This window comes from Mixophyes fleayi, chromosome 4, assembly GCF_038048845.1.
Source record: "Mixophyes fleayi isolate aMixFle1 chromosome 4, aMixFle1.hap1, whole genome shotgun sequence".
NCBI classification, from domain to species: domain Eukaryota; kingdom Metazoa; phylum Chordata; class Amphibia; order Anura; family Limnodynastidae; genus Mixophyes; species Mixophyes fleayi.
In genome coordinates, this window is record NC_134405.1 from 159559084 (window position 1) to 159586671 (window position 27588).

A 27588-nucleotide genomic window follows, 5' to 3' on the forward strand; every position below is an offset into this window, starting at 1 on the left:
TGCAAGAGGCAACACATCCACTTCAACTTTTCCTTTTTAGAACATTTGTTAAATCTACCCCTTAGAGAGAGCCTTCAGAGGGAGATAGAGAGAACCAGAGAGACTGATAAGGAAATAAAGTAGAAAACAGACTCAGAAAGTGGAAAATTACAATGGTAGATTGTGATTCATTAGTACTTTACCATCTCCCCTGGCACGCTGGATCTTTCTCCTCCCTTGGTCCTATCTTCCTGTGTGACTCTCTCCTCTATCCCCTGGCACCTTGTTCCCTGAGGCGCTGTACACTTATACTCACTCCTCTGCTATCTGTCAGCATGTCTCCTGGGACCCTGTCCTTTGACACTCACTTCCTGAGACCCTGCTCCCTTCATTTGGGATTTGTCCCTTCTCCTCTTCGGCCTTTCTTGTTTAAAGTAAAAACTATATAAACAGCAAATTCTACAGACTATTTATTTTTTTATGGTATTTTTATTTCATTAACACTGAAAAACACTGATTAAAACATGCAAAAACTAGAATTATAAACATGGAATTCCCCAAAAAATAAACACTGAAAGCCAGAAACCCTAACTATGCGTGTTTGTTGTTTTTGTCTATGTTGCCTCAAACTTTGATAATATCCTTTTGCTGTAGTTGTGCTTGTGATACATTCCTAAATAATAAGTTGCAAGTAGAGATGAGCAAAATTTCATACAAATAAGAGTTCTTCAGCAGAACAGACCTTTTCACAGAGGTGCGAACTTCCACTGATAAAATCTTAAAGTTCACAGAGCTTTAGTCTATGAATAGAGCTGGAGCAATGATGGTTAATTAATTCTAATGTGTGGTGTAGAGAATGCTGGGAAAACTTACGTTCAGATTCCATTTGCAAATGGTGCAAAATTTCATGGCCAAATGCAGAACAAGGCAAATATTTTGCAGAGCATATTTTAAAATTTTGTGCATCTCTATCTGCAGGCCATTCCAGCACTGAAGAGAATAACGTAATTTTGTATATATGTTTTATGTCTTTCATGTGTATCTTCTGTTTTATCTTTGGTTGCTTCCTCTGCTTTCTCATCTATGTGTAATGCACTGTGTCTCGTCACTGGGTCCTTGCAGTCAAGTCATGGTTGTCCAGAATGCCAGGTAGAGTTTTGATTTTATTTTTATTAAAATTAATATTATTAATAACTTGCTTTAGTCATTTTGGTTTTGAATCAATCCAGTGCAACAGGATTTGTATGAGAATTGAGTCCTAATAGGCTACATATATAAGACGATTTTACCAATACTAAATATATATCTTATGGCACCATTACATAATATAGAGTAATAAACATGGCCAACGTCAATAATCTTAGTTTTACTTTAAAACTCTGGAACAGCAGAATGTGTTACTCACTGAGGGCCTGATGTAGAGTTGGATGCAATTTACACTTACATTGTAAGTGTAAATTGCATCCCATAAATTACATAGGATTCCAATATTCCCAATACTATACAAATTACATGAACACATCTCTTTATCTACCTTATGGCAGATAAAGAGGTATCAGTCACAGCGGCCCTGTAAGGCAGATAAATTAATAAATACATGAATGTTAAAAAAACAAAAACTAACATGCCTCTCCCCCCAAAACAGCACTAGGGTTGGTTAAAATGTTTTTAATACATCAAGATCTGTTGCACAAGGAGAAAGCCCCCGCAAAAGATATGTTTCCTAGAGACCTACCTGCGGCTGCTTTCAACTCAGCTTAGCATGTAAAGAGTGTGAACACACCTTTGCATTGCTAGGCTCGCCCAGAACCTCCCCTGTTCCACCTCTCTAAGCGCAGAGAGGTGCAAGAGGGACATCTGCAAAGGGTTCCTTGGCTAAAAGTGCTTTTTGTGCTCATGAGTTGGACTTGTGTCTAACTCTACTTGAGTCTCTGAGCCGTTTGAGTATAGACAACTAAACAGAACCTGCTCATAATGTGTAATTAGTTCTCTGCACATGCCAATCCCTTGCTGTCATTCCTGAGCATGTGTAGTTCAATATTGGGCATAAATTTATGTGAACTGAAAATTCAGTAGGTGCTGGCAGCTTATTGATAGATAAGCATATGATCAAGACATATTAGTCATATGTGTATTAGAAAATAGCCTTTATGTAGCCAATAAAAGTATTATAAATGTGATGCCTTTACTAGCTAACCAGAAAACAAATAGCTAATATATGCTTCTGGGGCACTATTACCCCTTTGTCAGGTAATTAGTTTATTATTTTTGCATTTGTAAACTTGCTTGTTTAGCCATTAAATGTATCATTATAATTACATTTTTTGGCCACCCAAAAGTATCTACTGTTATATGTTTTCTACAGACTAGCATGGTATTCATTAATTCAATTAAGTATACAAATGATCAATTACTAAATGTCAGTTATTTGAACACCATATCATTTGTATATAGATAAAGGTGGCCAACTTGCAACAAGGAAAAACAACTGCACAAGTTACTCCAGCAATCACTAATCCCTGTAATTCAAATTAGATCCATGTTCTTTCCTGATTATATCAATCCAACAATAGACCCACAATTACTATATATATACTGCTAATAATTTCCATGAAGAAAGAAGCAAAAATATGAAAATATGGTTTTCTATGAATTGTAATAAAATTGCTTTTAAGCATGCAAATATAGTTTTGTTTTCTGCAGTTTAATCATGAATCTTTTTACTTTGAAGAGGGAGAAACTGGTTGTTGTGAGGATATAAATGGCTATTTAGCTGTATTTGTGTTTATTAACACATCTGCATAAACAACTCCCCCCCCCCCCAAAAAAAAAGATGTAAAATTATTTTATGAAAATATATCTCTTCAGAAATATTGGGCTAAAATTTGTGAGTATTATTTATTTTAATTTAGACCCCTTCATGTATAATATCTGAAATGTTGAAATCATTTAGTAAACAAGTGAACTATTATCTGTGATGCCAGAAACAATTTTTGCATATTTATTTTATTTTTAAAATTTTGCCTCCTACTAGGAAATTATAATGTTTGTGGTTATTTGCTCTCTTTTTTTTCTGGGGAGATGCCAAATTCACTTTATGTAAGTTTTTAATGAATTGCAAATCCATAGAAATGGATTTGGCCATATCCTGAACTGAATCCTATTTAAATTTCCCAATTATACCATAAATGATTTAAAAAGAAACCTTTGGGAGTTAGATCAAATGAAGTCATACAGAAAACATAATCACACAACCTTTATATGCTCAGCTTGTTATGAAAAAAGTTATTTCCTATTTAACAGCTTAAGTCAAATGTAATTTCCCTGTGTCTGATCAAACTTAATTTACTGATTTGATTTGTATTATTTAGTCATTTTAATCATCTTATTAGTTCACCTTTAGGACTGAGATAGCAACAAATAACAAATGTAAAAAATGCTTTTGAATTTAAATAAAGCATTTTTCCCCAATATTAATATATGGTTTATTCATTCATCTGCTCTGCTGATATTTCATTATTATATAATTTAATTTAGATCACTGCCATAAGCGCAATAGAAAATCATTGTTGTCACTGCAGATTAATGAACAGTGGCCACAGTCCTTTACAAATCTGTAACACAATTCCTATAACATGATACCCAATACATGGATTAATTTTTTATGAGAGAAATAATATTTAGTAAATATTCCAACTAAATAAATAGCTAAAAATAATATCCATTGTTACATATACTTTGGCATTTCAAAAGCAGAGACTAATAATTGGGTAGTACTGACTTTTATTTTGAGCAGTGAAGTCTTACAAAGTGCACGGGAGAATCATGTGTCTGAAATCTTTAGTAGATAAAAAATAGTGCTTAGTAAAATGAAATGTCAGAATATCTGAGGTTTTATAGAATGTAGGTCATTCACAATGATTCTAAACACACAAGTATGAGCTCCAGCAGAATTGATGAAGCAAAAAAACACGTTGAACCACTGGGGAAGTCCTAGGGATATAGTTACTAAACTGCGGGTTTGAAAAAGTAGAGATGTTGCCTATAGCAACCAATCAGATTCTAGTTATCATTTATTTAGTACATTCTACAAAATGACAGCTATAATCTGATTGGTTGTTATAGTCAACATCTCCACTTTTTCAAACCTGCAGTTTAGTAAATATACTTAATTGAACTGTTATATTGTGGCATGACCTACTGTAAGCAGTTCACGCAACACAATCCAAATATCTATAAGTTTAAGAGAAATTAGCCATAATACCTCCATGCAAATATGAGGAATTGATCAACAGTTTTGGTTTATGTCAATCCTTAAGGAGGTGCCACAATTTATAAAATGTAAAGATTTACAGTAATGGTAAAAATATGCAAATACCAAGTGCATGCACCACTTGTGTAAAGTCTACCTGAGCTTTAGAGACTGTTGAATTAGTGTATTTAATAAAGACATGAAAAGAAGTAAAAAAAAACTATAGTATAAGTTAGTACAAATTAGTTCAGGGATACACCAGATAATTTGATATGGTTCATAAACTTACTCTCAAAACTGTGACTGTTTTTTTGTATCTTCATTTTTTACATATGTTACTGATATCTGTTTTAGTGCTGAATATAAACGGAGAACAAAATATGTACAAAAAAGCTTAAACCCAGAATGGAATCAGACGGTAATTTACAAGAATATCTCCATGGAGCAGGTTTGTAGATTTTGACCATAGTATTTATAGAATAGAAAGATTTGTTTCTATCATTATTTATTTCATGTAGTACTGCTGTATAATTGAACTTTAGTATCTTAAGTCGTTTGATCTTTACTAAGGTAAGATTATAAATATCTGAGATGTTGGGAAGAACAAGTTCAGTAGCTGCAGTACCATATTTAGACATCTTTAGGGACATATTCAATTGTGCACCGAATGCCTCAGGAACGAGCGTGAAGACACTCTGTGTAGAGTCTAATTATTTAGCGCAGTGACTTGATTACTATTCTGAGATATTATATATAAAATAGGTTGTCCACCTGTGGTAAATATTCATCCTTACATTATACTACTCCCTGGAGCAATTTGAATGAGAGGGAGCGATAACTTGGGTGTGGACAGCTGGAATTTGCACAGCTAATAAGCTACATGCTATTGATTCCTGAAGCATGATATCTCCACTCGTTTCTCCTGGGAGTGATTCAATACAGGTGGACAACTCTTTTAAGCAGGTTCCTCCTATAAGAGCATGCCAGCCTTAGCCCCTGCTCTATAGTCCCTTTTCTATCTCTTAGATAGTCCTTATTCTGCATGTTCTCTTTAGTTCTTATAAAACCATGGTGACCATGTGAAGAAAACAGTGGTCATCTGAAAGTATTCAATGAGGTATTCTCAAAGTATTGAAGGATTTCTATAATTCTCAACATCCACAATTGACATTAATCTGAATTTATTTGGCATCTAGGGTGAGTCTTAATAGTGTCCAAACTCCCACATACACAACAACTCCAAGCTACTTATCTGATTTTTATTTGATAGAATTTCTATTTCATTCTATAAAGTGAGCTTCTAGTTGAGAATGGTAATATATGTATAGCATATGTCATAATCAGTCCAGCAACTTAGTTATTAGCTTTTACATTCTTTCCTACATCCGACCAAACCATGGTACACATGTCAGCCTCACAAAATGAAAAAACGATGCCCATAGCTTGGTCAGGAGAAAGATATCACTTTTCAATGCAAAAATGAACAAAAGATTTCTAGGTTACATTTTAGCAAAAATAGGTTTGCATGTCTGGTATATTTAGGAATACTTTTACATATATGTAAAATTACTACGGTGAGCATAATTAATGTATTTGAGATATTGAAAAACTATTAAACAAATAGGGCCTCATTTAGAATCAGACGTAAAGTCCATTTCAGGTGCATTGTGCACATTTCCACTGACGCGTATTTGCACTAAGCATCAGTTCCGTCTGCTTTTTAGATGCAGTGTGCACTTGCGACAGCTTGCGTCTCAGTATGAGGGAAAGGGTGGAACACGGAGTTGTGTAGGCATGACCATGAATAATTTAAATACTATGGGCATCCACCCACAAAAACAACCCTAGACGGATCAAGACACAGATGGAGCAATGTCAAAAAAGACTGAAAAAGTGCGGGAGGAATTAGGTGGCACAAGTAGTTAGCTAGCTACGGGAACTTAGTAGGGTATTACGAGTGGGATGCAACTGGGGTTACATGCCACTCGTAATACCCTACCAAGCTGCGGCACACTCCCACTTCTGCTCTTGCATGTACGTCTTAGACGCACATTACGTCCGACTCTAAATGAGGCCCATGTTTCCTAATAGGAATGCATATTTATTCACCGCTTTTTTTCAGGTTTTTGTCTAGCTATAAACAAAAAGATAATATAGGTCTCAGCACCTAAATTTTTAATCTTTTTATTAATATTGATATTTTCAGACTTTAGGCTGAACATACAATTTAAATATTTTATTTAACCTAATGTGCTATATTTTGGTGGTTTTAGCTAATTATATGATAAGAGCCAACACTTTCGTGTTTGGCATATCTCCCAACAATATTTAACATGCTAAGTGTTATGGCTGACTGAACAGTTGTAGAGAAAATGCAAACAGCTATCTAAAAGTAATTGAGAATTATAGTTTTGTAACTTGAAGGACATATAATGAAACTATAAAATTACATGCTGTATGGCTAAAATGAACTAAACAGTAAATGCAAAACTAATGCACCTATCAGTTGACCATGACGACGGTTTTTCTAAATAGAATGTTATCTTTTTAAGTCAATGTCACCTTAAAGTCATTTGACAAGCAAAATAAAGTGTTCATACAATTGTAAAAAATAAGCTTTCAACTTTCAGTCTTTCGATAATCAAGGTTATTGCAGTGTCATAATTAGTCTGGCTGTGAATTTGATAGAGTGTTTGTGACAATGTGGAAAATTGTGCTAATTGTGTGTTGTGAATTCCAATGCAGATAAAGAAGAAAACGTTAGAAGTCACTGTATGGGACTATGACAGATTCTCTTCAAATGACTTTCTTGGAGAGGTAAGACACTGAATCATCACCAGACACAAACTTAACATCAGACATCATTTTATTTTCCATTAGCACATACAATTAAAGTAATTTAGTACAAAATCAATCATTTTATACTCTTTTAACCTTTAGAAATATGCATATCCATAGTAACTTACTGATGATGTGCTTATATCACAGTGAGGGCTATTAAATAAAATGTGCTATGTACGCACACATGATAATCAATAATTACTAATTATATGAAAACTCATTTTCAAGTGCAATTTGGGAAAATAAATTAAACGTCTTGTTGCTAAAATTTACAGCGCATTTGTGCAATTTTGTTAAATAAACTCAGTGTTCTCTCCAGAAAATGTTGCCAGCCAGGTGGCATTAAGAAGCAGCCGGCTGGGGGGCAATTGTAATACTTTGGAACAATGATGAAAAATGTTGGAGGTTATTGCTCACATCTGCTAGGACTGGTCAGCGGTGGTCATTGGTCTAACACACACTGCTGGCTGCAGTGCTCACATAGTGCCTGTTCTGGTAGGAGAAACAATGGTACATTCTATTATAATAGGACTCTGTAGAGCTCCAAGAGCCGGGTGGAGCATACAGGAAAACAGGTGCCGGGGAGAACACTGAAACTAATATGTATTATATTTTGCCAAAGTCAAAAACCCATATAGAAGATATCTGAAAAGCATATTGAGAAGAGCATCTAAGTTAAAAACAAAGATATTTTCTATCTATTATCTACTGCGCTAAATGTCTTCATAGTCATGAGCTTTATAACTTACTGACCACTAAAACTTGTAGACATTGTTCAACTTCCATGGTTGTCAATACAATAATTTAACTCTATATGTAATTTCCTGAGTTACACTGATAAACATTTTTTATGGGTGTAAACAGTGGTCAAAGTGGAAATTTAAGTGGCGCTATGAAAATTTTTAAGTGGCGGTGTGGAAAATGTAAGTAAATGGAGATTGATAGTTTTACAATGAAGACAGCAGGAGAGCAGCTCACTTCCACCACTGGGTGTAAAGCATATTTAGTGATCATAAATTCATGCATAGTGCAATAAAATTCTTCTGAGAGTTAAAGGCCATTTGTGAATAATAATAATAAAAATAATTTTGCTTTCAGGTATTGATAGATTTATCAAATGCCTCCTATCTTGACAACATGCCACGATGGTACCCTTTGAAGGAACAAAGTGAAAGTATTGACCATGCAAAGCCTCACTCCAGTCAAAGCAGTCAGCAAGTACCAAAGCCATCAGTCATTAAAAGCAGAAGCCATGGAATCTTTCCAGACCCATCTAAAGGTAGCATATTCTACTGTATTAAATATTTTTACAATCATTAAAAAGGTTTGTTTTTGTTATATGTATTTGTGTTTGCTTTCGTTAATTGCTATGTTTCTCTTCTGTATTTGTGTATAAAATGCACATAGCATGCCATTTTTGAGGATTTTTGTAATTAATGAAAGGCAATTTAATATAAATGTCTTGACAAGAATGATCCTATTTGACTTAGTTGAATCCCTGCCAAAAAATGACTGGGGAGAATTTTGCAATTTCTAAATTTAGGTTGCAAGGGAAGTAGGAGCAGATACATCTTGCATATTTTATGCTTTTCTGTGATGTAGTAGAAGCGTAACTTATCTTCATTTTAGTACCTGGTTTATATGGAAAAATATTATTGGAGAACAAATATGTATGTGCCTCAAACACATGCTTGTCTTTTTCCAACTCAAGAGTAAAACTAAATATTAGCAAAAAAATAATACAAAAGGACTATATTTGTTGTTTAGTTTGCCATCGCTAACATCAGAAAACATTAAATAAACATAACAAAAAAAGCTAACAATGTTTTTTTGTTATCTTTGTTATCTTTTACTATTAGATATGCAGGTTCCCACTATAGAAAAATCTCATAGCAGCCCTGGTAGCTCAAAGTCATCTTCTGAGGGACACCTTCGTTCACATGGACCATCTCGTAGCCAAAGTAAAAGCAGTGTCACTCAGACTCATCTTGAAGATGCCGGAGCAGCCATCGCTGCTGCCGAAGCAGCTGTCCAACAGCTTCGTCTTCAACCAAGTAAAAGACGCAAATAAATTCCTCAGCATGGCAGCTTAATGTTCATCTGTTGCCTTTTCCTGCTGTTTCCCCTTGTTGACCATTATTTGTTGTCACTACTTGTTCACCTTGTTAAATGTCCTTTTATTGTGAAAATTTTGTCCACATCTATTATATGTTACCCAATTTTTGTTTACTGAAACTTAATGAAACTGGCTGTTTCCTCATTGGTTCATTCTTTCATCAAAGTGTTTTCATCTCACATAATGTCTGATATGCCCCATAATGTTAATTACTGGTTTGACTCCTGTAGGTCAGTTCTCAGTGTCATAACTCTTCTCAAATTTATTTTAATCATACTAATATCAGAATTCATCCTGTTTATTTTTTCTACATGTGCAATTATTCATTATCATCTGCATTTGAACATTTGTATATCAGCAATTAATTTAAAAAAGCAAAACTTGTGTACTTTAGCATTACAGTGAAAATCATTGACATTTTTAGGCCAATAAATGTGTTTCCAGCAGTCTAGGCTGATCATAAAGACACCCTCATAAAGACATGTTCTCATATCATTCTGAGTGATTGCTTAATATCACTGCACGCCCATGCACATATTCTTGATATCTTAAAATATTAAAGTGTAATTTTGTTATTTTTTTTGAATTGTAGAATTAATGCAGAGTCTCAAGTGTTTTTCTTAGCAATACTTAATTTGAATTATTTGGCACAGACTGAAAATAAAATTCTATAGTCAGACACACATACAACTATTTGCATGAAGAATTTGTGCTTAGCAAAAATATTGATACAGTATGTGTGTAGCTTAGAAACACGTTCCATAAAATCTGTGATCACATACCCCACTTTACAATACAAATGTTAGATTTGTGTTATATTGCACACTTCAGTTCAGACTCTCTGGACTACACTCCAGAAGTACACAAGGCTAGCTGATCATAATGGCTTCTCTTTTTAGCTGTTTTTAGGAGATTTTGTCAAGGAAGTGATAATGTGCGTTGTAAATTAACCAGTCATCGCCATGTACAGATAAATATAGTAATAGAAATGATAAATTAAATATTATTTTTTTAAGTTTAGTAATAAATTTATAATCTATGTAAATCTAATTTAAACACTGTCAATGGAAATGTCTAATTGATATGTATACTGTATCAGTTGGAAATTAAAGAGGGGTATAGGTAACATTAAGTACTGTAGCCTATATTGAAATACATCCCCCACTGACCTGGTTTAGCTATCTTCTGTGCGTAGTGTGGGTGTAGCTAATTCACAATCCTGGCACTAAAACAGAACTTAGACTCCTCTCTAATTCTCTTCAGTCTGTGAAATATGTTGAAGTTGGTCTTTCTTTACAATATTCCCAATTGTAAAGCGCTACGGAATCTGTTGGCGCTATATATATAACTGATGATGATTTACAGGACAGGACAACTTTCATAATTTCACAGATAGTTTCTCCAAGTTGTAAAACAACAAATTGCTATGTTCAAAAATAAGTAATGAGAACCATAAGAAAATATTTTTTAGGTAAATGAAGTCTAATAAATATAGACAAAAAAACGGTTTCTAGAAAAATTCAGTTTACATTTTTTAGCCAAAACTAAATTGGTACTATATTTAGCGTCACACTGCAATATAATGCAGAGATGTGCTCCTGTCTATTTAATTCAGCTATGTAGAAAAAAAACTAAATATCCACCATACAATGAAACTATGCTTCAAAATGTTAAATCTTTTACTTGGCACTTTCAGTGTAAATAATAACAACTGTTTTAAACCCTATGCTACCTAGATGTTTATAGTTATGTATAATTTGGAAAAACAGAAAATCACTTTCCTGAACTATGTTACTGTAAACTGTATTGAATGCACATATTATTTGTTTTCGCAATCAACGCCCTAGAGTTTGTCACTTAAGACAGTGAAAACTAAGAGAGATAATTGTGTTTGTCGCAGAACTGTGTTCCTGCATGTGTTCTCACAGGATTAAAACCGTGGTGGGAAAACATTTTTAAACCAATAAAAAGAAACAGCCAGTTTTAAAGCCCCCTAATGCTGTGCATGTGGTGTCTCTTTGGTGTTAAAAACACTACCTATCTGAATACAGAAAACAACACTTCTGTTTGCATGAATAACATTTAAGCTGGTTCCATCTGAGGATGCATAGTATGGGTTTCCATTTCACCCACACTGCCACAGCAGTACATAAAAGCGGTCAGTCTAATTATGCAAGGAAACAGCATAGACACAGCATAGCAGGAGTACTCCCAATTCAAAGAACTCAGTCTGACAATCTGCCTTCACCAGCAAATGACAGCAAAGACCAAAGCCAGCTTGCACTCAAGAAGGTGATGTCCGATGGATCCGTCAAGGCTGAAGGTGAGGACAAATACTGCTACTTGTACTTATGTTCAGTAATTGTTTATTGTTTTTTTAAATGTTGGCAACATTTATGATTGCACAAAAATAACTGCTATACTTCAATGGAATCATTTATTCCACACTCACATTTTTGTGTGGTGAAAAGATATTTTTAGCCAAATATTAACATAAACTATATTATGCAAAATTGATTGTGCTGTAAGAAAGTCTATGTATGAGGCCTCCAATCATATATGTGAAAATGATAAATGGATAATATATACGTAGGGTTATTTACTAACCAGATGGAAAAACCCAAATAAACTAATTGGGTATTTACTTTGTCACTAGATCAGTGAAAGTTAATTGCTGATTGGTCACTCTTGGGTACCTTATTAGTAAATAATCACTAATTTACATAACTTCTACAATCTCAGCCTGGATGGAAAGCTACTATAAAGATCACTCTGAAAGTGGATGGTACAGTTTTATATGTATGTAGTTTGAATAATGAAAATCACACTGTAATGAAAATAAAATTGGTGATAAAATATTATAACGGAATCTGTTTTCCAGTATATCCACATTTTGTAAAAACAATTCCTCATTTGCCATGAAATCTACATGTCTCTCTTTTCTTGTGATTTTGTATTTGAATTTGGAGATGGATAAACTTCTCAATTGTCTTATGAATGTGTCTGTTTCAGTCTTAAATGTATAAATGACATCTATGTCATTTATGTATGTCATTAGGTGCTTTAATGGTTTGTGGTGTTGGCACCATTGTTACCACAGTATTTAATTCTACGGCCATTGCCGCTGAGTGACCCTGTAAGAGCAAGATAAACCCATTCAGTGGGGTGTTTATTTGACTGTCACACACGTGGCAGCAATATCTAGTGATAATGAAACTGATGAGAAATACGCTATTCAATTTTGGTAATGGGAGATCTCAACTTATTGCTACACAGAAAGCAGAGCGTAGGGAGAAAAGATTCCTAATACCCCATTCATACTGCACCAAAATCTCGGGTTTTTGCCGGGGCGAGCTCAAACGACCCGGGTCTTGGTGCAGTATGAATGGTACAAGTCAAAAATCCTGGGTCTACAAACCTGGGTCTTCAACCTGGGATTTATCGAGGGGTGATTCCCGGGTCGCACCCGGGTTGCCTGCACTATGAATGGTGCAACCCGGGTTTTTCAACCCGGGTTCCACAGAAAACAAGCTGATTGGCTGTCTGCCTGTCTCTGGAGGATTATGTCATCGGTGGGAGCCCGTGGAAGATTCGAGAAGGAGTTTAGGAGAAATGGTGGATGACATCACCATTTTTCAGCCAATGAAAACTGCTCTGGTGATGACTCCCACAAATTGCCAGGGCACAGACTTGTGCAGTATGAATGGGGTCAACCCGGGAAATTCCCGGGTCCGAGGTGCAGTATGAATGGTGTTTCTGAGCTGGGACGCTCCGAGCCCCGGCAAAAATCCGGCTTGAAAAACATGGGATATTGCCGGGGTGGCAGTATGAAAGCGGTATTAGATGGATATCCTATTTAAGTTATATTAGTTTAATTGCCTAACACAATTATGATATACACCAGTACCATGGGGAGTCTCAGTTATTTACAAATATACATATATGGGCAGCACGGTGGCTTAGTGGTTAGCACTCCTACCTTTGTACAGCACTGTGGAAGAATTAGTGGTGCTATATAAATAAATGATGATGATGCTACATATACAAGTACTCCAATAGGCTATATATCATATATCATATATATCATTATATTAATAACACTTCCAAACACTTATTTTTAAATGCCTCCATTTAAAGAATATCTATTCACACACAAATACCTGATTAAAAAAAGTTGTATATTGATTCATTTAGTTTAGCAGTTTAGACCTTACCTGACAGGGAGATGCTGTGATGACCACTCAAACTAGGTTTTTCAGTGCTGTCTATACTGAGAGTTTAGGTCATTATGGGAATGTTATGGTCTGGGTCTTTATTTTTTAAAAAGTGTGATGATAAATAACATAAAAATCTACTACAGCATACATTGCTGCTAGCAGGAAGCTTTATTTATTTATTACAGTCAGTGAATAAGGATGTCTATTAATCGTTTACAGAAATATGTCAGTATGAGATAAGCAAGTTTTGAGTAGAGATGGTCACTGACCCCCGTGTTTTGGTTTTGGATTCGGTTTTGGATCTGGATTACCGTCGTGTTTTGGTTTTGGTTTTGGTTTTGCAAAACCGCCATTGCGTGTTTTGGTTTTGGTTTTGGTTTTGTTTTGCTATTTTTTGGGAAAATCCATGTTTTTGGGCCTAAATTAACCCAATTTAGTGCTCCAACTGTTTTAGAGACAAGTAATCTAATTGTTGAGGTAATAAATCATCCAAAAAAACAGTTTAATTCTTCGTTGGTAGGCCTATTCTACACACAAAACAGATTGTCTTCCTCTCCATCTATGCATATTGGCAATGCAGCCATCGTCTTTGAATGTATATTACACCCTACACTTATAGTTAAATATGTAAAGAAATGGAAAAAGCCAGTTTGCTTTCTGTCTCTCAAGGCCCCCCTCCACTTGTATAAAATAGCAAAAAATTCAGCCATTATAGACTGTACAATATTAATTGACATGGAGAAAGCCAGTTTGGTTTCTGTCTCTCTAGGCCCCCCTCCACTTGTATAAAATACTAAAAAATTCAGCCATTATAGACTGTACAATATTATGAAAAATGGACAAAGCCAGTTTAGGGTCACTCTGTCTATGACACCCTACCCTTAAGGATAAATTGCCCTAACAGCAGCCTTTCAAGATGGTATGTGATATGGAAATGCCACAAGTCCCTTTCCTCTTTGGGGGTAGATTGCACCCTACACTTACATAGAAAGTTTTAAAAAGATGTTATCGGCATCATCTTCAGCTTCATCCTCACCCTCATCAGTGTGTACGTCATCATCACAGACTATCAATTCATCGCCGCTTGAATCCGCCATTAGAGAACAGTCAGTGCTTGGATGTCTTGGATGGTGAAGGCCTTCCTCGTGGAAGATGTAGTTCATTTTTATAAACATCATTTTCTCCACATTTTTGGGAAGTAACCTTCTACGGCGATCACTGACTAAGTTCCCTGCTGTGCTGAACACTCGTTCAGAGTACACACTGGAGGGTGGGCAGCTTAGGTATTGCAAAGCAAGTTTGTACATGGGTTTCCAAATGGCTTGCTTTTCTTCCCAGTAAGGAAAGGGACTGTCTGACATTTCCATATCAACTACCTCTTGAAAGTAATCCTCCACCATCCTTTGCATGTTTATACTCATATTGGATGGGCTTATGGGCAAAGTGACACTTTTTTTTGAAAAATCCTTCAAACCAGCCCAGATGTTAAATTGTTCTCGTCTGCCCCCTGTGTCTTCCCTGCTTCTTTTTTGGAAATTTAATTTTTTACGAGCAACAGCTTGAGAAAGTGAAGGAGGACACGTCGTCAAGCCGAGGCCCAGTTCAGCGGCCAACTTGCTGAGCAATAGCTCCTTGCAAAAGTTCACATCTCGCTCATTTACAAGTAAAGACTCAATGTAGGTTTTAAACCTTGGATCAAGCACAGTGGCCAAAACGTACTGATCCGAGTTCAAGATCTTAATAACTCGAGGATCATTGTGAAGCGAATTAAGTACTTGATCGACAAGGCCAACATACTTTGCTGAATTGCTTGCTTTCAGCTCCTCCTTCATTTTCTCAAGCTGCTTTTCCAATAGTCTAATTAAAGGAATGACTTGGCTCAAACTAGCAGAGTCTGCACTGACCTCACATGTCACAACTTCAAATGGTTTCAGCACCTTGCACAGCACTGAAAGGATTCCCCACTGTGCAAGAGTGAAATACATCCCCCCTCCTTTCCCAATGTCATGACTTGTGCAATATGCTTGGATGGCTTTGCGCTGTTCCTCCATCCTCTGAAGCATGTACAGGGTGGAATTCCACCGAGTTACCACCTCTTGCTTAAGTTGGTGGCAGGGCAAGTTAAACTGCTCTTGGAGCTGCTGTAATCTCCTACATGCTGTGGCTGAATGCCTGAAATGGCCTGAAATTTTACGGGCCACCGAAAGCATCTCCTGCACCTCACGGTTATTTCGTAGGAAGCTCTGCACCACCAAGTTGATGGTGTGAGCAAAACAGGGAATATGTTGGAAATCACCCAGCTGTAATGCTCGCACTATATTGTTGGCGTTATCTGAAATGACATACCCTGGGGAGAGTCCGAGTGGTATAAGCCATGCATCAATCACATCTCTCAGTTTGCGTAACAAATTGTCAGCCGTATGCCTGTTAGTGAAGCCGGTGATACAAAGAGTGGCCTGCCTGTGACAAATGTTACGTAGTGGTGTACATGCTGCTGCTGTTCCTGCTGGTGAAGGTGAATGACCAACCCAGTGGGCTGTCACAGTCATATAGTCTTTGGTTTGGCCACTTCCACTTGTCCACATATCTGTGGTTAAGTGAACAGTGGGCAGAATGGCATTTTTCAGCGCAATCTCTACATTTTTACACACTTTTTGGTATAGTTGTGGAATAGCTTTACGGGAGAAATGGTGTCGCGATGGAATTCTGTAACGCGGACACAAAACCTCAATTAACTGTGAAAAACCAGCTGCGTTTATTGTGGAGATTGGACGCAGATCTAACACTAACATTGCAGCCATGGCGTCTGTGATTCGCTTGGCGACTGGGTGACTGCTGTCATATTTGCTTCCCCTCGCAAATGATTGTTTCACAGTTAATTGCTGAAATGTAGGACTGCTCATTTTATTCACCTGCCTCTGGGATGACGATTCACCCCCAGCAGCAGCAACAGCAGCAGCAGGACTAACGCTTTCTTCAGAGGAATCAATAATAGTGCCGGAGTCATCCAGCCTTAAGTGGGATGCCGGGCTAACTCCGAGCGCTACTGAGGATATTGATGAGGATGGTGTGGTGGGTGTATTTTGTAGCCGTCGGTATGTCGGTGAGCGGAGGGTCTTAGCTGATGAGGGAGTGCTTGTATTCTTTTGGGAAGAACTTTCAGCTTTTCCCAACACTTTGCCATGAACTCTCGTTAGATGGCGTAACATAGACGAGGTTCCAAGATGGTTAAGGTCCCTCCCTCGACTGACTGTGGCTTCACATACACTACAAATGGCTATACAATTGTTGTCTGGATTTGGGTAGAAATAATTCCACACATAAGAAGTGGATTTTTTTGTTTTATGCCCAGGCATGACAATGGCCTTTTTCTTGTCACGTGCCAGAACTGCTGCCACTGGTGCAGGACTTACACAAACAACCTCATCCTCATCAACATCCTCATTAGCGCCCTCGTCGCCTACACAAATCTCCCCCTCATCCTCTTCTAATTCCAAAGTGGCATCCTCAATTTGGGTATCACCGGCTACACTCGGGCTATTAAGGCACACATCAGCAGAATGCTCACGATTAGACATCCCACTGTTGGATGGACTCTCCACAGGGATTGTTGTCATTTGTGAATCAGAGCAAATATTCTCCTGTAATGCCTCACTGGTATCTTGCAGCTCAGCTTTGACGCGTAACAGTAGTTGTGCACCAATTGTAGCCTGGGTAACTTTTTGGGATCTGCCACTAATAGCCAAAGGTGAAGGCCTCATTCTCTCTTTGCCACTGCGTGTGTAGAATGGCATGCTTGCAATTTTTTTTTTATCGTCACTTAACTTTTGCTCAGTTACACTTCTTTTTCGCTTCAATACAGTAAATTTTTTTTTGGTTTTTGTTTTTTGCACTAATTTGAAAACACTCTGTTGTTTGACATCGCCTTGGCCAGATGACGTACTGGGAACACTAACATCAGGACTGGTGACAGAACCTGGTTGCTCATTTAGATCATATGTGGACTGCTTTGAATCCATTCTGAGCGCAAACCACTGAGGAGTGCTAAAAATTATTGAGTAGATACTGCTGACAGATATGACTTTTGACAGCCAGAAATATTAATGCACAATTAGGGAGGACACCCCAAAAACACTGAGGAGTGCTAAAAATTATTGAGTAGATACTGCTGACAGATATGACTTTTGACAGCCAGAAATATTAATGCACAATTAGGGAGGACACCCCAAAAACACTGAGGAGTGCTAAAAATTATTGAGTAGATACTGCTGACAGATATGACTTTTGACAGCCAGAAATATTAATGCACAATTAGGGAGGACACCCCAAAAACACTGAGGAGTGCTACAAATTATTGAGTAGATACTGCTGACAGATATGACTTTTGACAGCCAGAAATATTAATGCACAATTAGGGAGGACACCCCAAAAACACTGAGGAGTGCTAAAAATTATTGAGTAGATACTGCTGACAGATATGACTTTTGACAGCCAGAAATATTAATGCACAATTAGGGAGGACACCCCAAAAACACTGAGGAGTGCTAAAAATTATTGAGTAGATACTGCTGACAGATATGACTTTTGACAGCCAGAAATATTAATGCACAATTAGGGAGGACACCCCAAAAACACTGAGGAGTGCTACAAATTATTGAGTAGATACTGCTGACAGATATGACTTTTGACAGCCAGAAATATTAATGCACAATTAGGGAGGACACCCCAAAAACACTGAGGAGTGCTAAAAATTATTGAGTAGATACTGCTGACAGATATGACTTTTGACAGCCAGAAATATTAATGCACAATTAGGGAGGACACCCCAAAAACACTGAGGAGTGCTAAAAATTATTGAGTAGATACTGCTGACAGATATGACTTTTGACAGCCAGAAATATTAATGCACAATTAGGGAGGACACCCCAAAAACACTGAGGAGTGCTAAAAATTATTGAGTAGATACTGCTGACAGATATGACTTTTGACAGCCAGAAATATTAATGCACAATTAGGCAGGACACCCCAAAAACACTGAGGAGTGCTACAAATTATTGAGTAGATACTGCTGACAGATATGACTTTTGACAGCCAGAAATATTAATGCACAATTAGGGAGGACACCCCAAAAACACTGAGGAGTGCTAAAAATTATTGAGTAGATACTGCTGACAGATATGACTTTTGACAGCCAGAAATATTAATGCACAATTAGGGAGGACACCCCAAAAACACTGAGGAGTGCTAAAAATTATTGAGTAGATACTGCTGACAGATATGACTTTTGACAGCCAGAAATATTAATGCACAATTAGGGAGGACACCCCAAAAACACTGAGGAGTGCTACAAATTATTGAGTAGATACTGCTGACAGATATGACTTTTGACAGCCAGAAATATTAATGCACAATTAGGGAGGACACCCCAAAAACACTGAGGAGTGCTACAAATTATTGAGTAGATACTGCTGACAGATATGACTTTTGACAGCCAGAAATATTAATGCACAATTAGGGAGGACACCCCAAAAACACTGAGGAGTGCTACAAATTATTGAGTAGATACTGCTGACAGATATGACTTTTGACAGCCAGAAATATTAATGCACAATTAGGGAGGACACCCCAAAAACACTGAGGAGTGCTACAAATTATTGAGTAGATACTGCTGACAGATATGACTTTTGACAGCCAGAAATATTAATGCACAATTAGGGAGGACACCCCAAAAACACTGAGGAGTGCTAAAAATTATTGAGTAGATACTGCTGACAGATATGACTTTTGACAGCCAGAAATATTAATGCACAATTAGGGAGGACACCCCAAAAACACTGAGGAGTGCTACAAATTATTGAGTAGATACTGCTGACAGATATGACTTTTGACAGCCAGAAATATTAATGCACAATTAGGGAGGACACCCCAAAAACACTGAGGAGTGCTAAAAATTATTGAGTAGATACTGCTGACAGATATGACTTTTGACAGCCAGAAATATTAATGCACAATTAGGGAGGACACCCCAAAAACACTGAGGAGTGCTAAAAATTATTGAGTAGATACTGCTGACAGATATGACTTTTGACAGCCAGAAATATTAATGCACAATTAGGGAGGACACCCCAAAAACACTGAGGAGTGCTACAAATTATTGAGTAGATACTGCTGACAGATATGACTTTTGACAGCCAGAAATATTAATGCACAATTAGGGAGGACACCCCAAAAACACTGAGGAGTGCTAAAAATTATTGAGTAGATACTGCTGACAGATATGACTTTTGACAGCCAGAAATATTAATGCACAATTAGGGAGGACACCCCAAAAACACTGAGGAGTGCTACAAATTATTGAGTAGATACTGCTGACAGATATGACTTTTGACAGCCAGAAATATTAATGCACAATTAGGGAGGACACCCCAAAAACACTGAGGAGTGCTAAAAATTATTGAGTAGATACTGCTGACAGATATGACTTTTGACAGCCAGAAATATTAATGCACAATTAGGGAGGACACCCCAAAAACACTGAGGAGTGCTACAAATTATTGAGTAGATACTGCTGACAGATATGACTTTTGACAGCCAGAAATATTAATGCACAATTAGGGAGGACACCCCAAAAACACTGAGGAGTGCTAAAAATTATTGAGTAGATACTGCTGACAGATATGACTTTTGACAGCCAGAAATATTAATGCACAATTAGGGAGGACACCCCAAAAACACTGAGGTGTGCTACAAATTATTTAGTAGATACTGCTGACAGATATGACTTTTGACAGCCAGAAATATTAATGCACAATTATGGGGGACACCCCAAAAGCGCTGGGGAGTGCCAAATATGAAGAAAAAATAATAAACCTCTATCCTCCTCTCTGCACTAGCGATTTTGGTTAGAGCAATTGCAAGAACAATATGGTATTCTCTGTCCCTGCTCTAATTAGCCTATGACTACACCCTGCTCTCTCCCTCTGTCAAATGGCGATGGATTGCTGTGGAGGCGTGTATTTATAAAGTTGAAGTATCGCGAGAACCGAGTCCCGAGATCCGACGACGTCACAATGACGTTCGGCCTCGATTTGGATTCGGAATGGGCGGGAGAGTACCGAGCTGCTCAGCTCGGTACTCGGATACCCAAAGTTCGGGTGGGTTCGGTTCTCGGAGAACCGGACCCGCCCATCTCTAGTTTTGAGTGATTAAATGAATATGCTGTTCTGACATTCAAAAAAGGCAGAACAATGCAGCAACCATGATTGTGTTTAGTTCTTATTTGTAAAGTTACTAATGCAACTGCAAATGCTGTTTTAATGGTATTGTTAGTGTATAGTGCTTTCTAACAATCTGTAAAGGTCCGTTTTATGTTATTGGAAATCCCAACACCACAATACTACCCACGATTTGTACAATAGCTGATTATTTGGAGAACTGTTAGTTTGTGACATTAAAAACAATGGCCTCAGTTTGCTTGCTCCAAAACCTTATTGCACTGCAGGCGTGAGAAGCAAATTTAAAAGCACAGTGTTCAAATAAAGCTGCCCAGTATTTTCCATACTTGCGTACTATCCTGAAATATGCAAAAGATTTCCAAATTTCGAGCAGCTCTCCTGGACCCCTGGGAGAGCAGGCCTTTCTCCCAGATCACATACACTTCCTAGTGAAGTGGGTGGGACAAGGGCCTCAGTGATGTGATTTGCAGTGAATCACTTCATTTTGGTTGCGCTCCCCCTTGGCAAAATGCACCACACTTCAAAAGTTGGCAAGTATGGTATATTCCCTACATGCACAAAAAAATAATATTTGGCGCCCCTTGCATTGCACCATGGTTTGTTCAGGTGCAGATTTGCATTTTTGGCTGGATTTTCACCTGAATGAAAACAAACATGTACACTTTTCTTACAGTGTGTATATATCTAATATATTTTCCTTTGTAGAATACCAAATGTGTTCTTTTTATATAGTATTTATATATATATATATATATATATATATATATATTATCAGTCCTTGCCCACATTAGTTCCCACCAGCAGCACTTTGTGTTGTCTATCTATCATAATTATTGAAAACAAGGTGGAACCAGCCATCTCACAGAGAATTATTAGTGTGCTGCTGCCAAATCATCATATCACTACTGCCATTGCAGGAGGTGCAGACGCTAGAGACCCTGAAGTGAGGGAGGGGGCCTGTATTACCGAATGCCCTTCCCCCGTCTGAGGCTCCCTGTCATCCGGAGGCCCCTGCTCTGTTCTTAAGAGCAGAGCTGGTTCTTCTTATGAGTCTACACCACGCAGTGCGCCAGTCCTTGCATGCTCAAAAGAGGCCCCAAATTTGCTCTTTTTTTGGGGATCCCTAAAGCTGCCTTCAACAGGGCATCATCCCCTGTGACATCAAAGGGTTCAAATTATTGTTGTAAATAGTGAGGCCCTGCAACTTGAACTGTCAAAAGGATGTGAGCAGTTTCACTCATACCTTGTTTCTGTTCTCCATACTACATTATTTATAAGTGGTGCTAACACAGCCTCTGCTTTATAGATGTTACAGAGGGATATAGTTGTATTATCAATATCTGTAGGTATCTGACTCAAATGAAGTGAGTAACTACTTGGTGATGTAAGTGGAGTGGGAGCATTTTAACTGTGGCAGAAATGCAAGATTGATGACTAGAGTAGAAGCATGAGAGTCACAAACGTTGTTTGAGGCAGGGGGTGGCAGTGTGGTGTAAATAAGGCTCGGAGCTGATCTTGTGCTAAGCAGTAGGAGGGGATGATCAGGAACAAGTGAAGTAAAACTTATATGAAGTCCATGTTTCTCTATGGAACCAGTTGTGTTTGACATGGAATTGTTTGAAGGCTAATGAGAGAGGAGAGAAAGTGATTTTAGAAACTAGCTAGAAATGGATAGTAATTTATTGTAAATGGTTACATTTAATTTGTTGGTGTTGATAGGCTTTCAAGTTTTATAACTGTACTTGATATAAATGATTACGTCATGACTGGGTCATTCCATGTCAGTTCAGCCAGGGTTGTCCACCACCCATCTCAGAGTTCGATGAAATTCTTTTAGTTAAGAGAGGATGACTAAACAACTATTTCTGCCAAATATCTTGACTGTCTGAAAATTAGTTGATTAAATATTGATTTTTCAATTTATTAAATAATTTACTAATAGCGGCTTCTTTATCCATTTTATTTGAAGTTTTGCGGGTGTTTATTAAGGAATAGCAACAAAATTTGGACCCCTAAGGTAACTCTTCCTCCCGAATCCAAAAATCCAATCCAAATTACTTTACCTGCCTCATGTTTTGCGTTACGGCAAAAACGCACGTTTTTTCGAATAGAATTAAAAAGGCTAGGTTCAATTGACATTAGGGATCCCATTGTTTTGGGGGTGTTTAAAATAAAGGTATAAATTACTACCACAAAAAAAATCAGCAGGGTACTCTGTTTCATAGTGGAGAACAAAAATAATGAAGTTGATGTTCGATTACTGTTGTACCGCATACATAATTTACACATTATTAAAAACCATACCAAAAAACTGAACTAAACTGAGGCAATGTGATAAAACTCCCATACAGAAAATGAAACAAACAGAAACTGATAAGAAGGGGATTCCCTTTAGAGAGACCACAACTGAACCTTTCCAGAGAAAGAGAGAGGGAGCCACAGAAAGAGTCAACCATGGCAGCTGCTCATTTGGTAGTATTTTAATTACGGACTGCCATATTACTATCTACTCAAAAACCATTGGATTACATAGCTGGGACCACTTTACAGATGAAAAAAAAGAACTTTTGAACTGAAGTTTCAAATGCAGTAACCAATGATCCTGGAACCTCAGTCTGCTACCATCATGAAAAGCTTCTGCTGCTAAGATATGAAGAATTTCAGAAAACATGCTGTAATCCTTTCTTGTCTCACAAAAAAGGAGTCACTGAAGTGGACCAAAGAACATGGTGACTGTCAGCTTCTTGTATATTTTAGGCAAGCTGATTGTGACACTTCAAACTGTGTGAGCCTGTGCGTTATTAGCGATACCCATGACCATGTAGCTTTAACTGTGTTTGCCTTCATTACGGTAGTTATGAAACACTTAGCAAAACTATTGTCAAAATTGGAGTATGTTCACTACTTTAGTGATGGTTCTAGTGCACAATACAAGAACTGCAAAAACTTTTTTAACTTATGCTTCCATAAGGATGACTTCAACATTCAAGCAGAATGACATTTTTTGCCACATCTCATGGTAAGAGTCCATGTGATGGCATTGGAGGGACAGTTAAACGTCTAGCCACATGCACCAGTCTGCAAGCAGTGGAAACCCATCACATCTTGACACCTTTGGATCTGGGCAAATGAAAATGTACATGCCATAAAGTTTTTTTACATGTCACAAAACGAAATACAAGACTGCAAAACCAAGCTGCATAGCCATCTAGAAACAGCAAACACCGTGGAGGAACACATTCTCATCACAGATTTCGGCCTATTTGTAATGATGAGCTACACATATATCGATTGTCATCAGACAACATAAAGACAGCAGGAACCAAAGTTAGTGTCAATATGACCACAGTCACAAAAAATGGGGACAAAAGTGATCTGCAACCTGGAGCATAGATAGCAGCAATGTATGATAACATCTGGTACATTGGGTATATAATTCAATGTAATGAGGAGGAACAAGATGTGCTGATGCACTTCATGAAGCTAAACCAATCAACAAATGTGCTGTCCTGGCCTTCAAGTGATAAGTGTTTTGTTCCTTTTATTTCCGGCCACTGTGTAACGAAAGTGCCTACTATCCAAGGAAGTACTGGAAGACAGTATACACTTTCTGCTGACACTTTAAGGAAAATTACAGACCGTTACAACAAGTTCCAAACAAGGGAAAAATTATGAGATTGTTGACTCAACTTCAGTTGGGCAGCACAGTGGCCTAGTGGTTAGCACTTCTGCCTCACAGCACTGGGGTTATGAGTTCAATTCCCAACCATGGTCTTATCTGTGTGGAGTTTGTATGTTCTCCCTGTGTTTGCGTGGGTTTCCTTCGGGTGCTCCGGTTTCCTCCCACACTCCAAAAACTTACTGCTAGGTTAATTTGCTATTAAAATTAATTGGCTGCTATCAAAAATTTACCCTAGTCTCTGTCTGTCCCCCTCTCTGTCTGTCTGTCTGTCTGTGTGTGTGAGTGTGTGTCTATATTAGGGAATTTAGACTGTAAGCTCCAATGGGGCAGGGACTGATGTGAATGAGTACTCTGTACAGCGCTGCGGAATTAGTGGCGCTATATAAATAAATGATGATGATGATGATGAGTTAAGGACTTAAGTTATGTTAAAGGTTTTAAATTTCATGGTTTCTTGCACGGTGGCGAAGTGGTAGCACTTCTGCCTCACAGCGCTGGGGTCATGAGTTCAATTCCCGACCATGGCCTTATCTGTGTGGAGTTTGTATGGTCTCCCTGTGTTTGCGTGGGTTTCCTCCGGGTGCTCCGGTTTCCTCCCACACTCCAAAAACATACTAGTAGGTTAATTGGTTGCTATCAAAATTGACCCTAGTCTCTACCTGTCAGACTGTATGTGTGTGAGTGCGTGTCTATATCAGGGAATTTAGACTGTAAGCTCCAATGGGGCAGGGACAGATGTGAATGAGTTCTCTGTACAGCGCTGCGGAATCAGTGGCGCTATATAAATAATGATGATGATGATGATGATGTTAATTATGTATGTGGTACAATAGTAATTGAACATCAACTGCATTTTTTTTTTTCTCCACTGTAAAACAGAGTACCCTGCTGATTTTTTTTGTGGTAGCAATGTACACCTTTTTTACACACCGCAAAATAAAAATAGGATCCTTAATGTAAATTGAACCTACCGTTTTTAATTCTATTCAAAAAACGTGCGTTTTTGCCGTAATGCAAAACATGAGGCAGATAAAGTAATTTGGTTTGGATTTTTGGATCCGGGAGGAAGAGTTACCTTAGGGGTCCAAATTTTCTGGCGGTTCCTTAATAAACACCCGTGATACTTCAAATAAACTGGATAAAGAAGCCGCGATTAGTAAATGATTTAATAAATTGAAAAAACAATATTTAATCAACTAATTGTCAGACAGTCAAGATATTTGGCAGAAATAGTTGTTTTGACATCATCTCTTAACTAAAAAAAAAATAAAAAAAAATTTGAGATGGGTGGTGGACATTTCATGTTTTTTTGGGTGATCTGATGTGGAATGACCCGACTATATTTCTATAATTTTGCATTGGATTGTATTGCTAAAATTATATTTAAAGATTTAAAGATATTCTGCATTTTGTTATTTTGTATTATTTGCCTCATAATAAGGAAACACATTCTAATACAATACTTACTTTTCCTGTGCAGCAAGATCAACAACTCACAGGACTACTGAATCTACAGTTTCAACGACTTCATCCGTTAGTAGTTTTGGCAGTGGGTACAGCATGGACAGTGATGGTAACAGCACGCAGGGAGATAACAGTGTGTTTCAAGTCCCCAGGATGTAAGTAGCATTTTATTTTCCAATTTTAAAATTAACATTTGTAGTGTGGCTCCACTTCTACCACAGATCCAATGGTGCGTTAAAGTTATTATATATGTCATTTTTTTACTGTGTAATTATTTCTACAGGGCCAGCTCAACAAAATAAGGGATGAGGTAAGATGTGTATTATGGCTGTGTCATATTGAAGAGGCATACTGGCCAAGGGGAACACAACTTGTCATGTAAAATAGTTATTTCCTATTTATACCTCTTTAAATAATTAAAGATACCTGCCAATGTAGCAACCATTAATGTCAGTGTTGATATCAGACCGCGTAGGGGCAGTACTTCGCTTGAAACTGAAAACCCAAGGACTGTAATGACTAGTAATAATCAGTTCCTGCACTGTAACACAGTGTCTCTATACTATGGGTAATTACAAAATGCTCCATATGTTCCTCCACGTATGATGAAATTATAGCTTCTGGGATAGTTTTTGAGAGTGGAAATAATAAAGTCAGAGTTCAAAATTTTCTTGGAATTCTAATGAACATAAATTGAGATTATTAAGAATATATAGAAACAACAATGATCACAAGAAGGGGATGGCTTGCAAATTTTAGCCCAGGGGGCAAGATTTAAATCAGTCTATTTTAAAGGAGAAAAAATGCAGGTAGTCAGTGACCCAACCCAAGGATGCCCACTATGGGACCGGTCCAGCCTGCCCCTGATCACAAACGCTTCAAGCCCTTATCAGAGGTTTAAGTGAATATAAGAAATGTATATATAAAAATTAAAAAAAGTGCATACAATGGATATGGTATACTATTATAACTAAAATATAAAGATTTATAAGAAAATCTATTACATTAATTGAGGATTGTGCTTCCAAATAAAAATATCATATATAATTTCAAGAATCTAATACGAATACAATTTCACAGCATAAGTTGCTAAAATGGTTAACATGGGATATACGTCCAATACAGTAGCAGTGTAAGTATAATGAGGATCGTTGTGGTACACATTCTGATAGACCAAAAGACAACTGGTCCACAGATATTAGGAGCGAAGGATCTGGTGGTGGAGGAGAGATTTGGGCAAGCTAGAGCTTGCTTACATACTTCTTCCAGCCTTGCTTCTCTCTTTGTTATTTGCTGTCCTTCTTCTTCATCTTATGTTTCACTGGAAAGAAGAGGCAAACACCAGCCATGCCACACCACCAGACAGGCAGGAATAAACCCGAAATGTCAAGTAGTAAGCACTTTCACTTTTGTAGAAAATTAAAGATTTAATTACTAATCATTACATAATCTTCTTCTGCACTGGAGTAGATGACATGAAGATTTAATATGACAGGTACAACTCCCTTTAAATATTTAAATATGTATATTCTTTACACAGTTGTTTTATCCTTATTCAAATACTCTCTACTCAGGCAATTTACTAGTTTTATAAACTCTGGATGTATATTTTGCAATAACTGTTCATAGCTTTCCCCAAATTGGCTTTTTTGTAACTTAATAGCAGATTAGCCCACCTAATGTAATGATTTACCCAACTTCAAAGCAACTCTTTGTAATAAGATACTATGTTCACTGAAAGTTAAATGACATTGACAGATAAAACATGCTGTTGGTGGGGTATGCTATTCCCTCTGACCCCT

At 37.3% G+C, this 27588-nt stretch overlaps 1 protein-coding gene across 2 annotated transcripts in view; it reads left to right on the forward strand.

The window, feature by feature from the left end:
* PCLO (piccolo presynaptic cytomatrix protein) overlaps positions 1-27588 on the forward strand; it is a 239553-nt gene that overhangs the window by 198314 nt on the left and 13651 nt on the right. For both annotated transcript variants that reach the window (XM_075208696.1, XM_075208697.1), the window contains 7 exons: positions 1102-1128; positions 4586-4679; positions 6977-7048; positions 8171-8351; positions 8932-9126; positions 11440-11511; positions 25803-25941. In XM_075208696.1, the coding sequence (XP_075064797.1) occupies positions 1102-1128; positions 4586-4679; positions 6977-7048; positions 8171-8351; positions 8932-9126; positions 11440-11511; positions 25803-25941 (780 nt within the window). The remainder of the gene's footprint in view (positions 1-1101; positions 1129-4585; positions 4680-6976; positions 7049-8170; positions 8352-8931; positions 9127-11439; positions 11512-25802; positions 25942-27588) is intronic.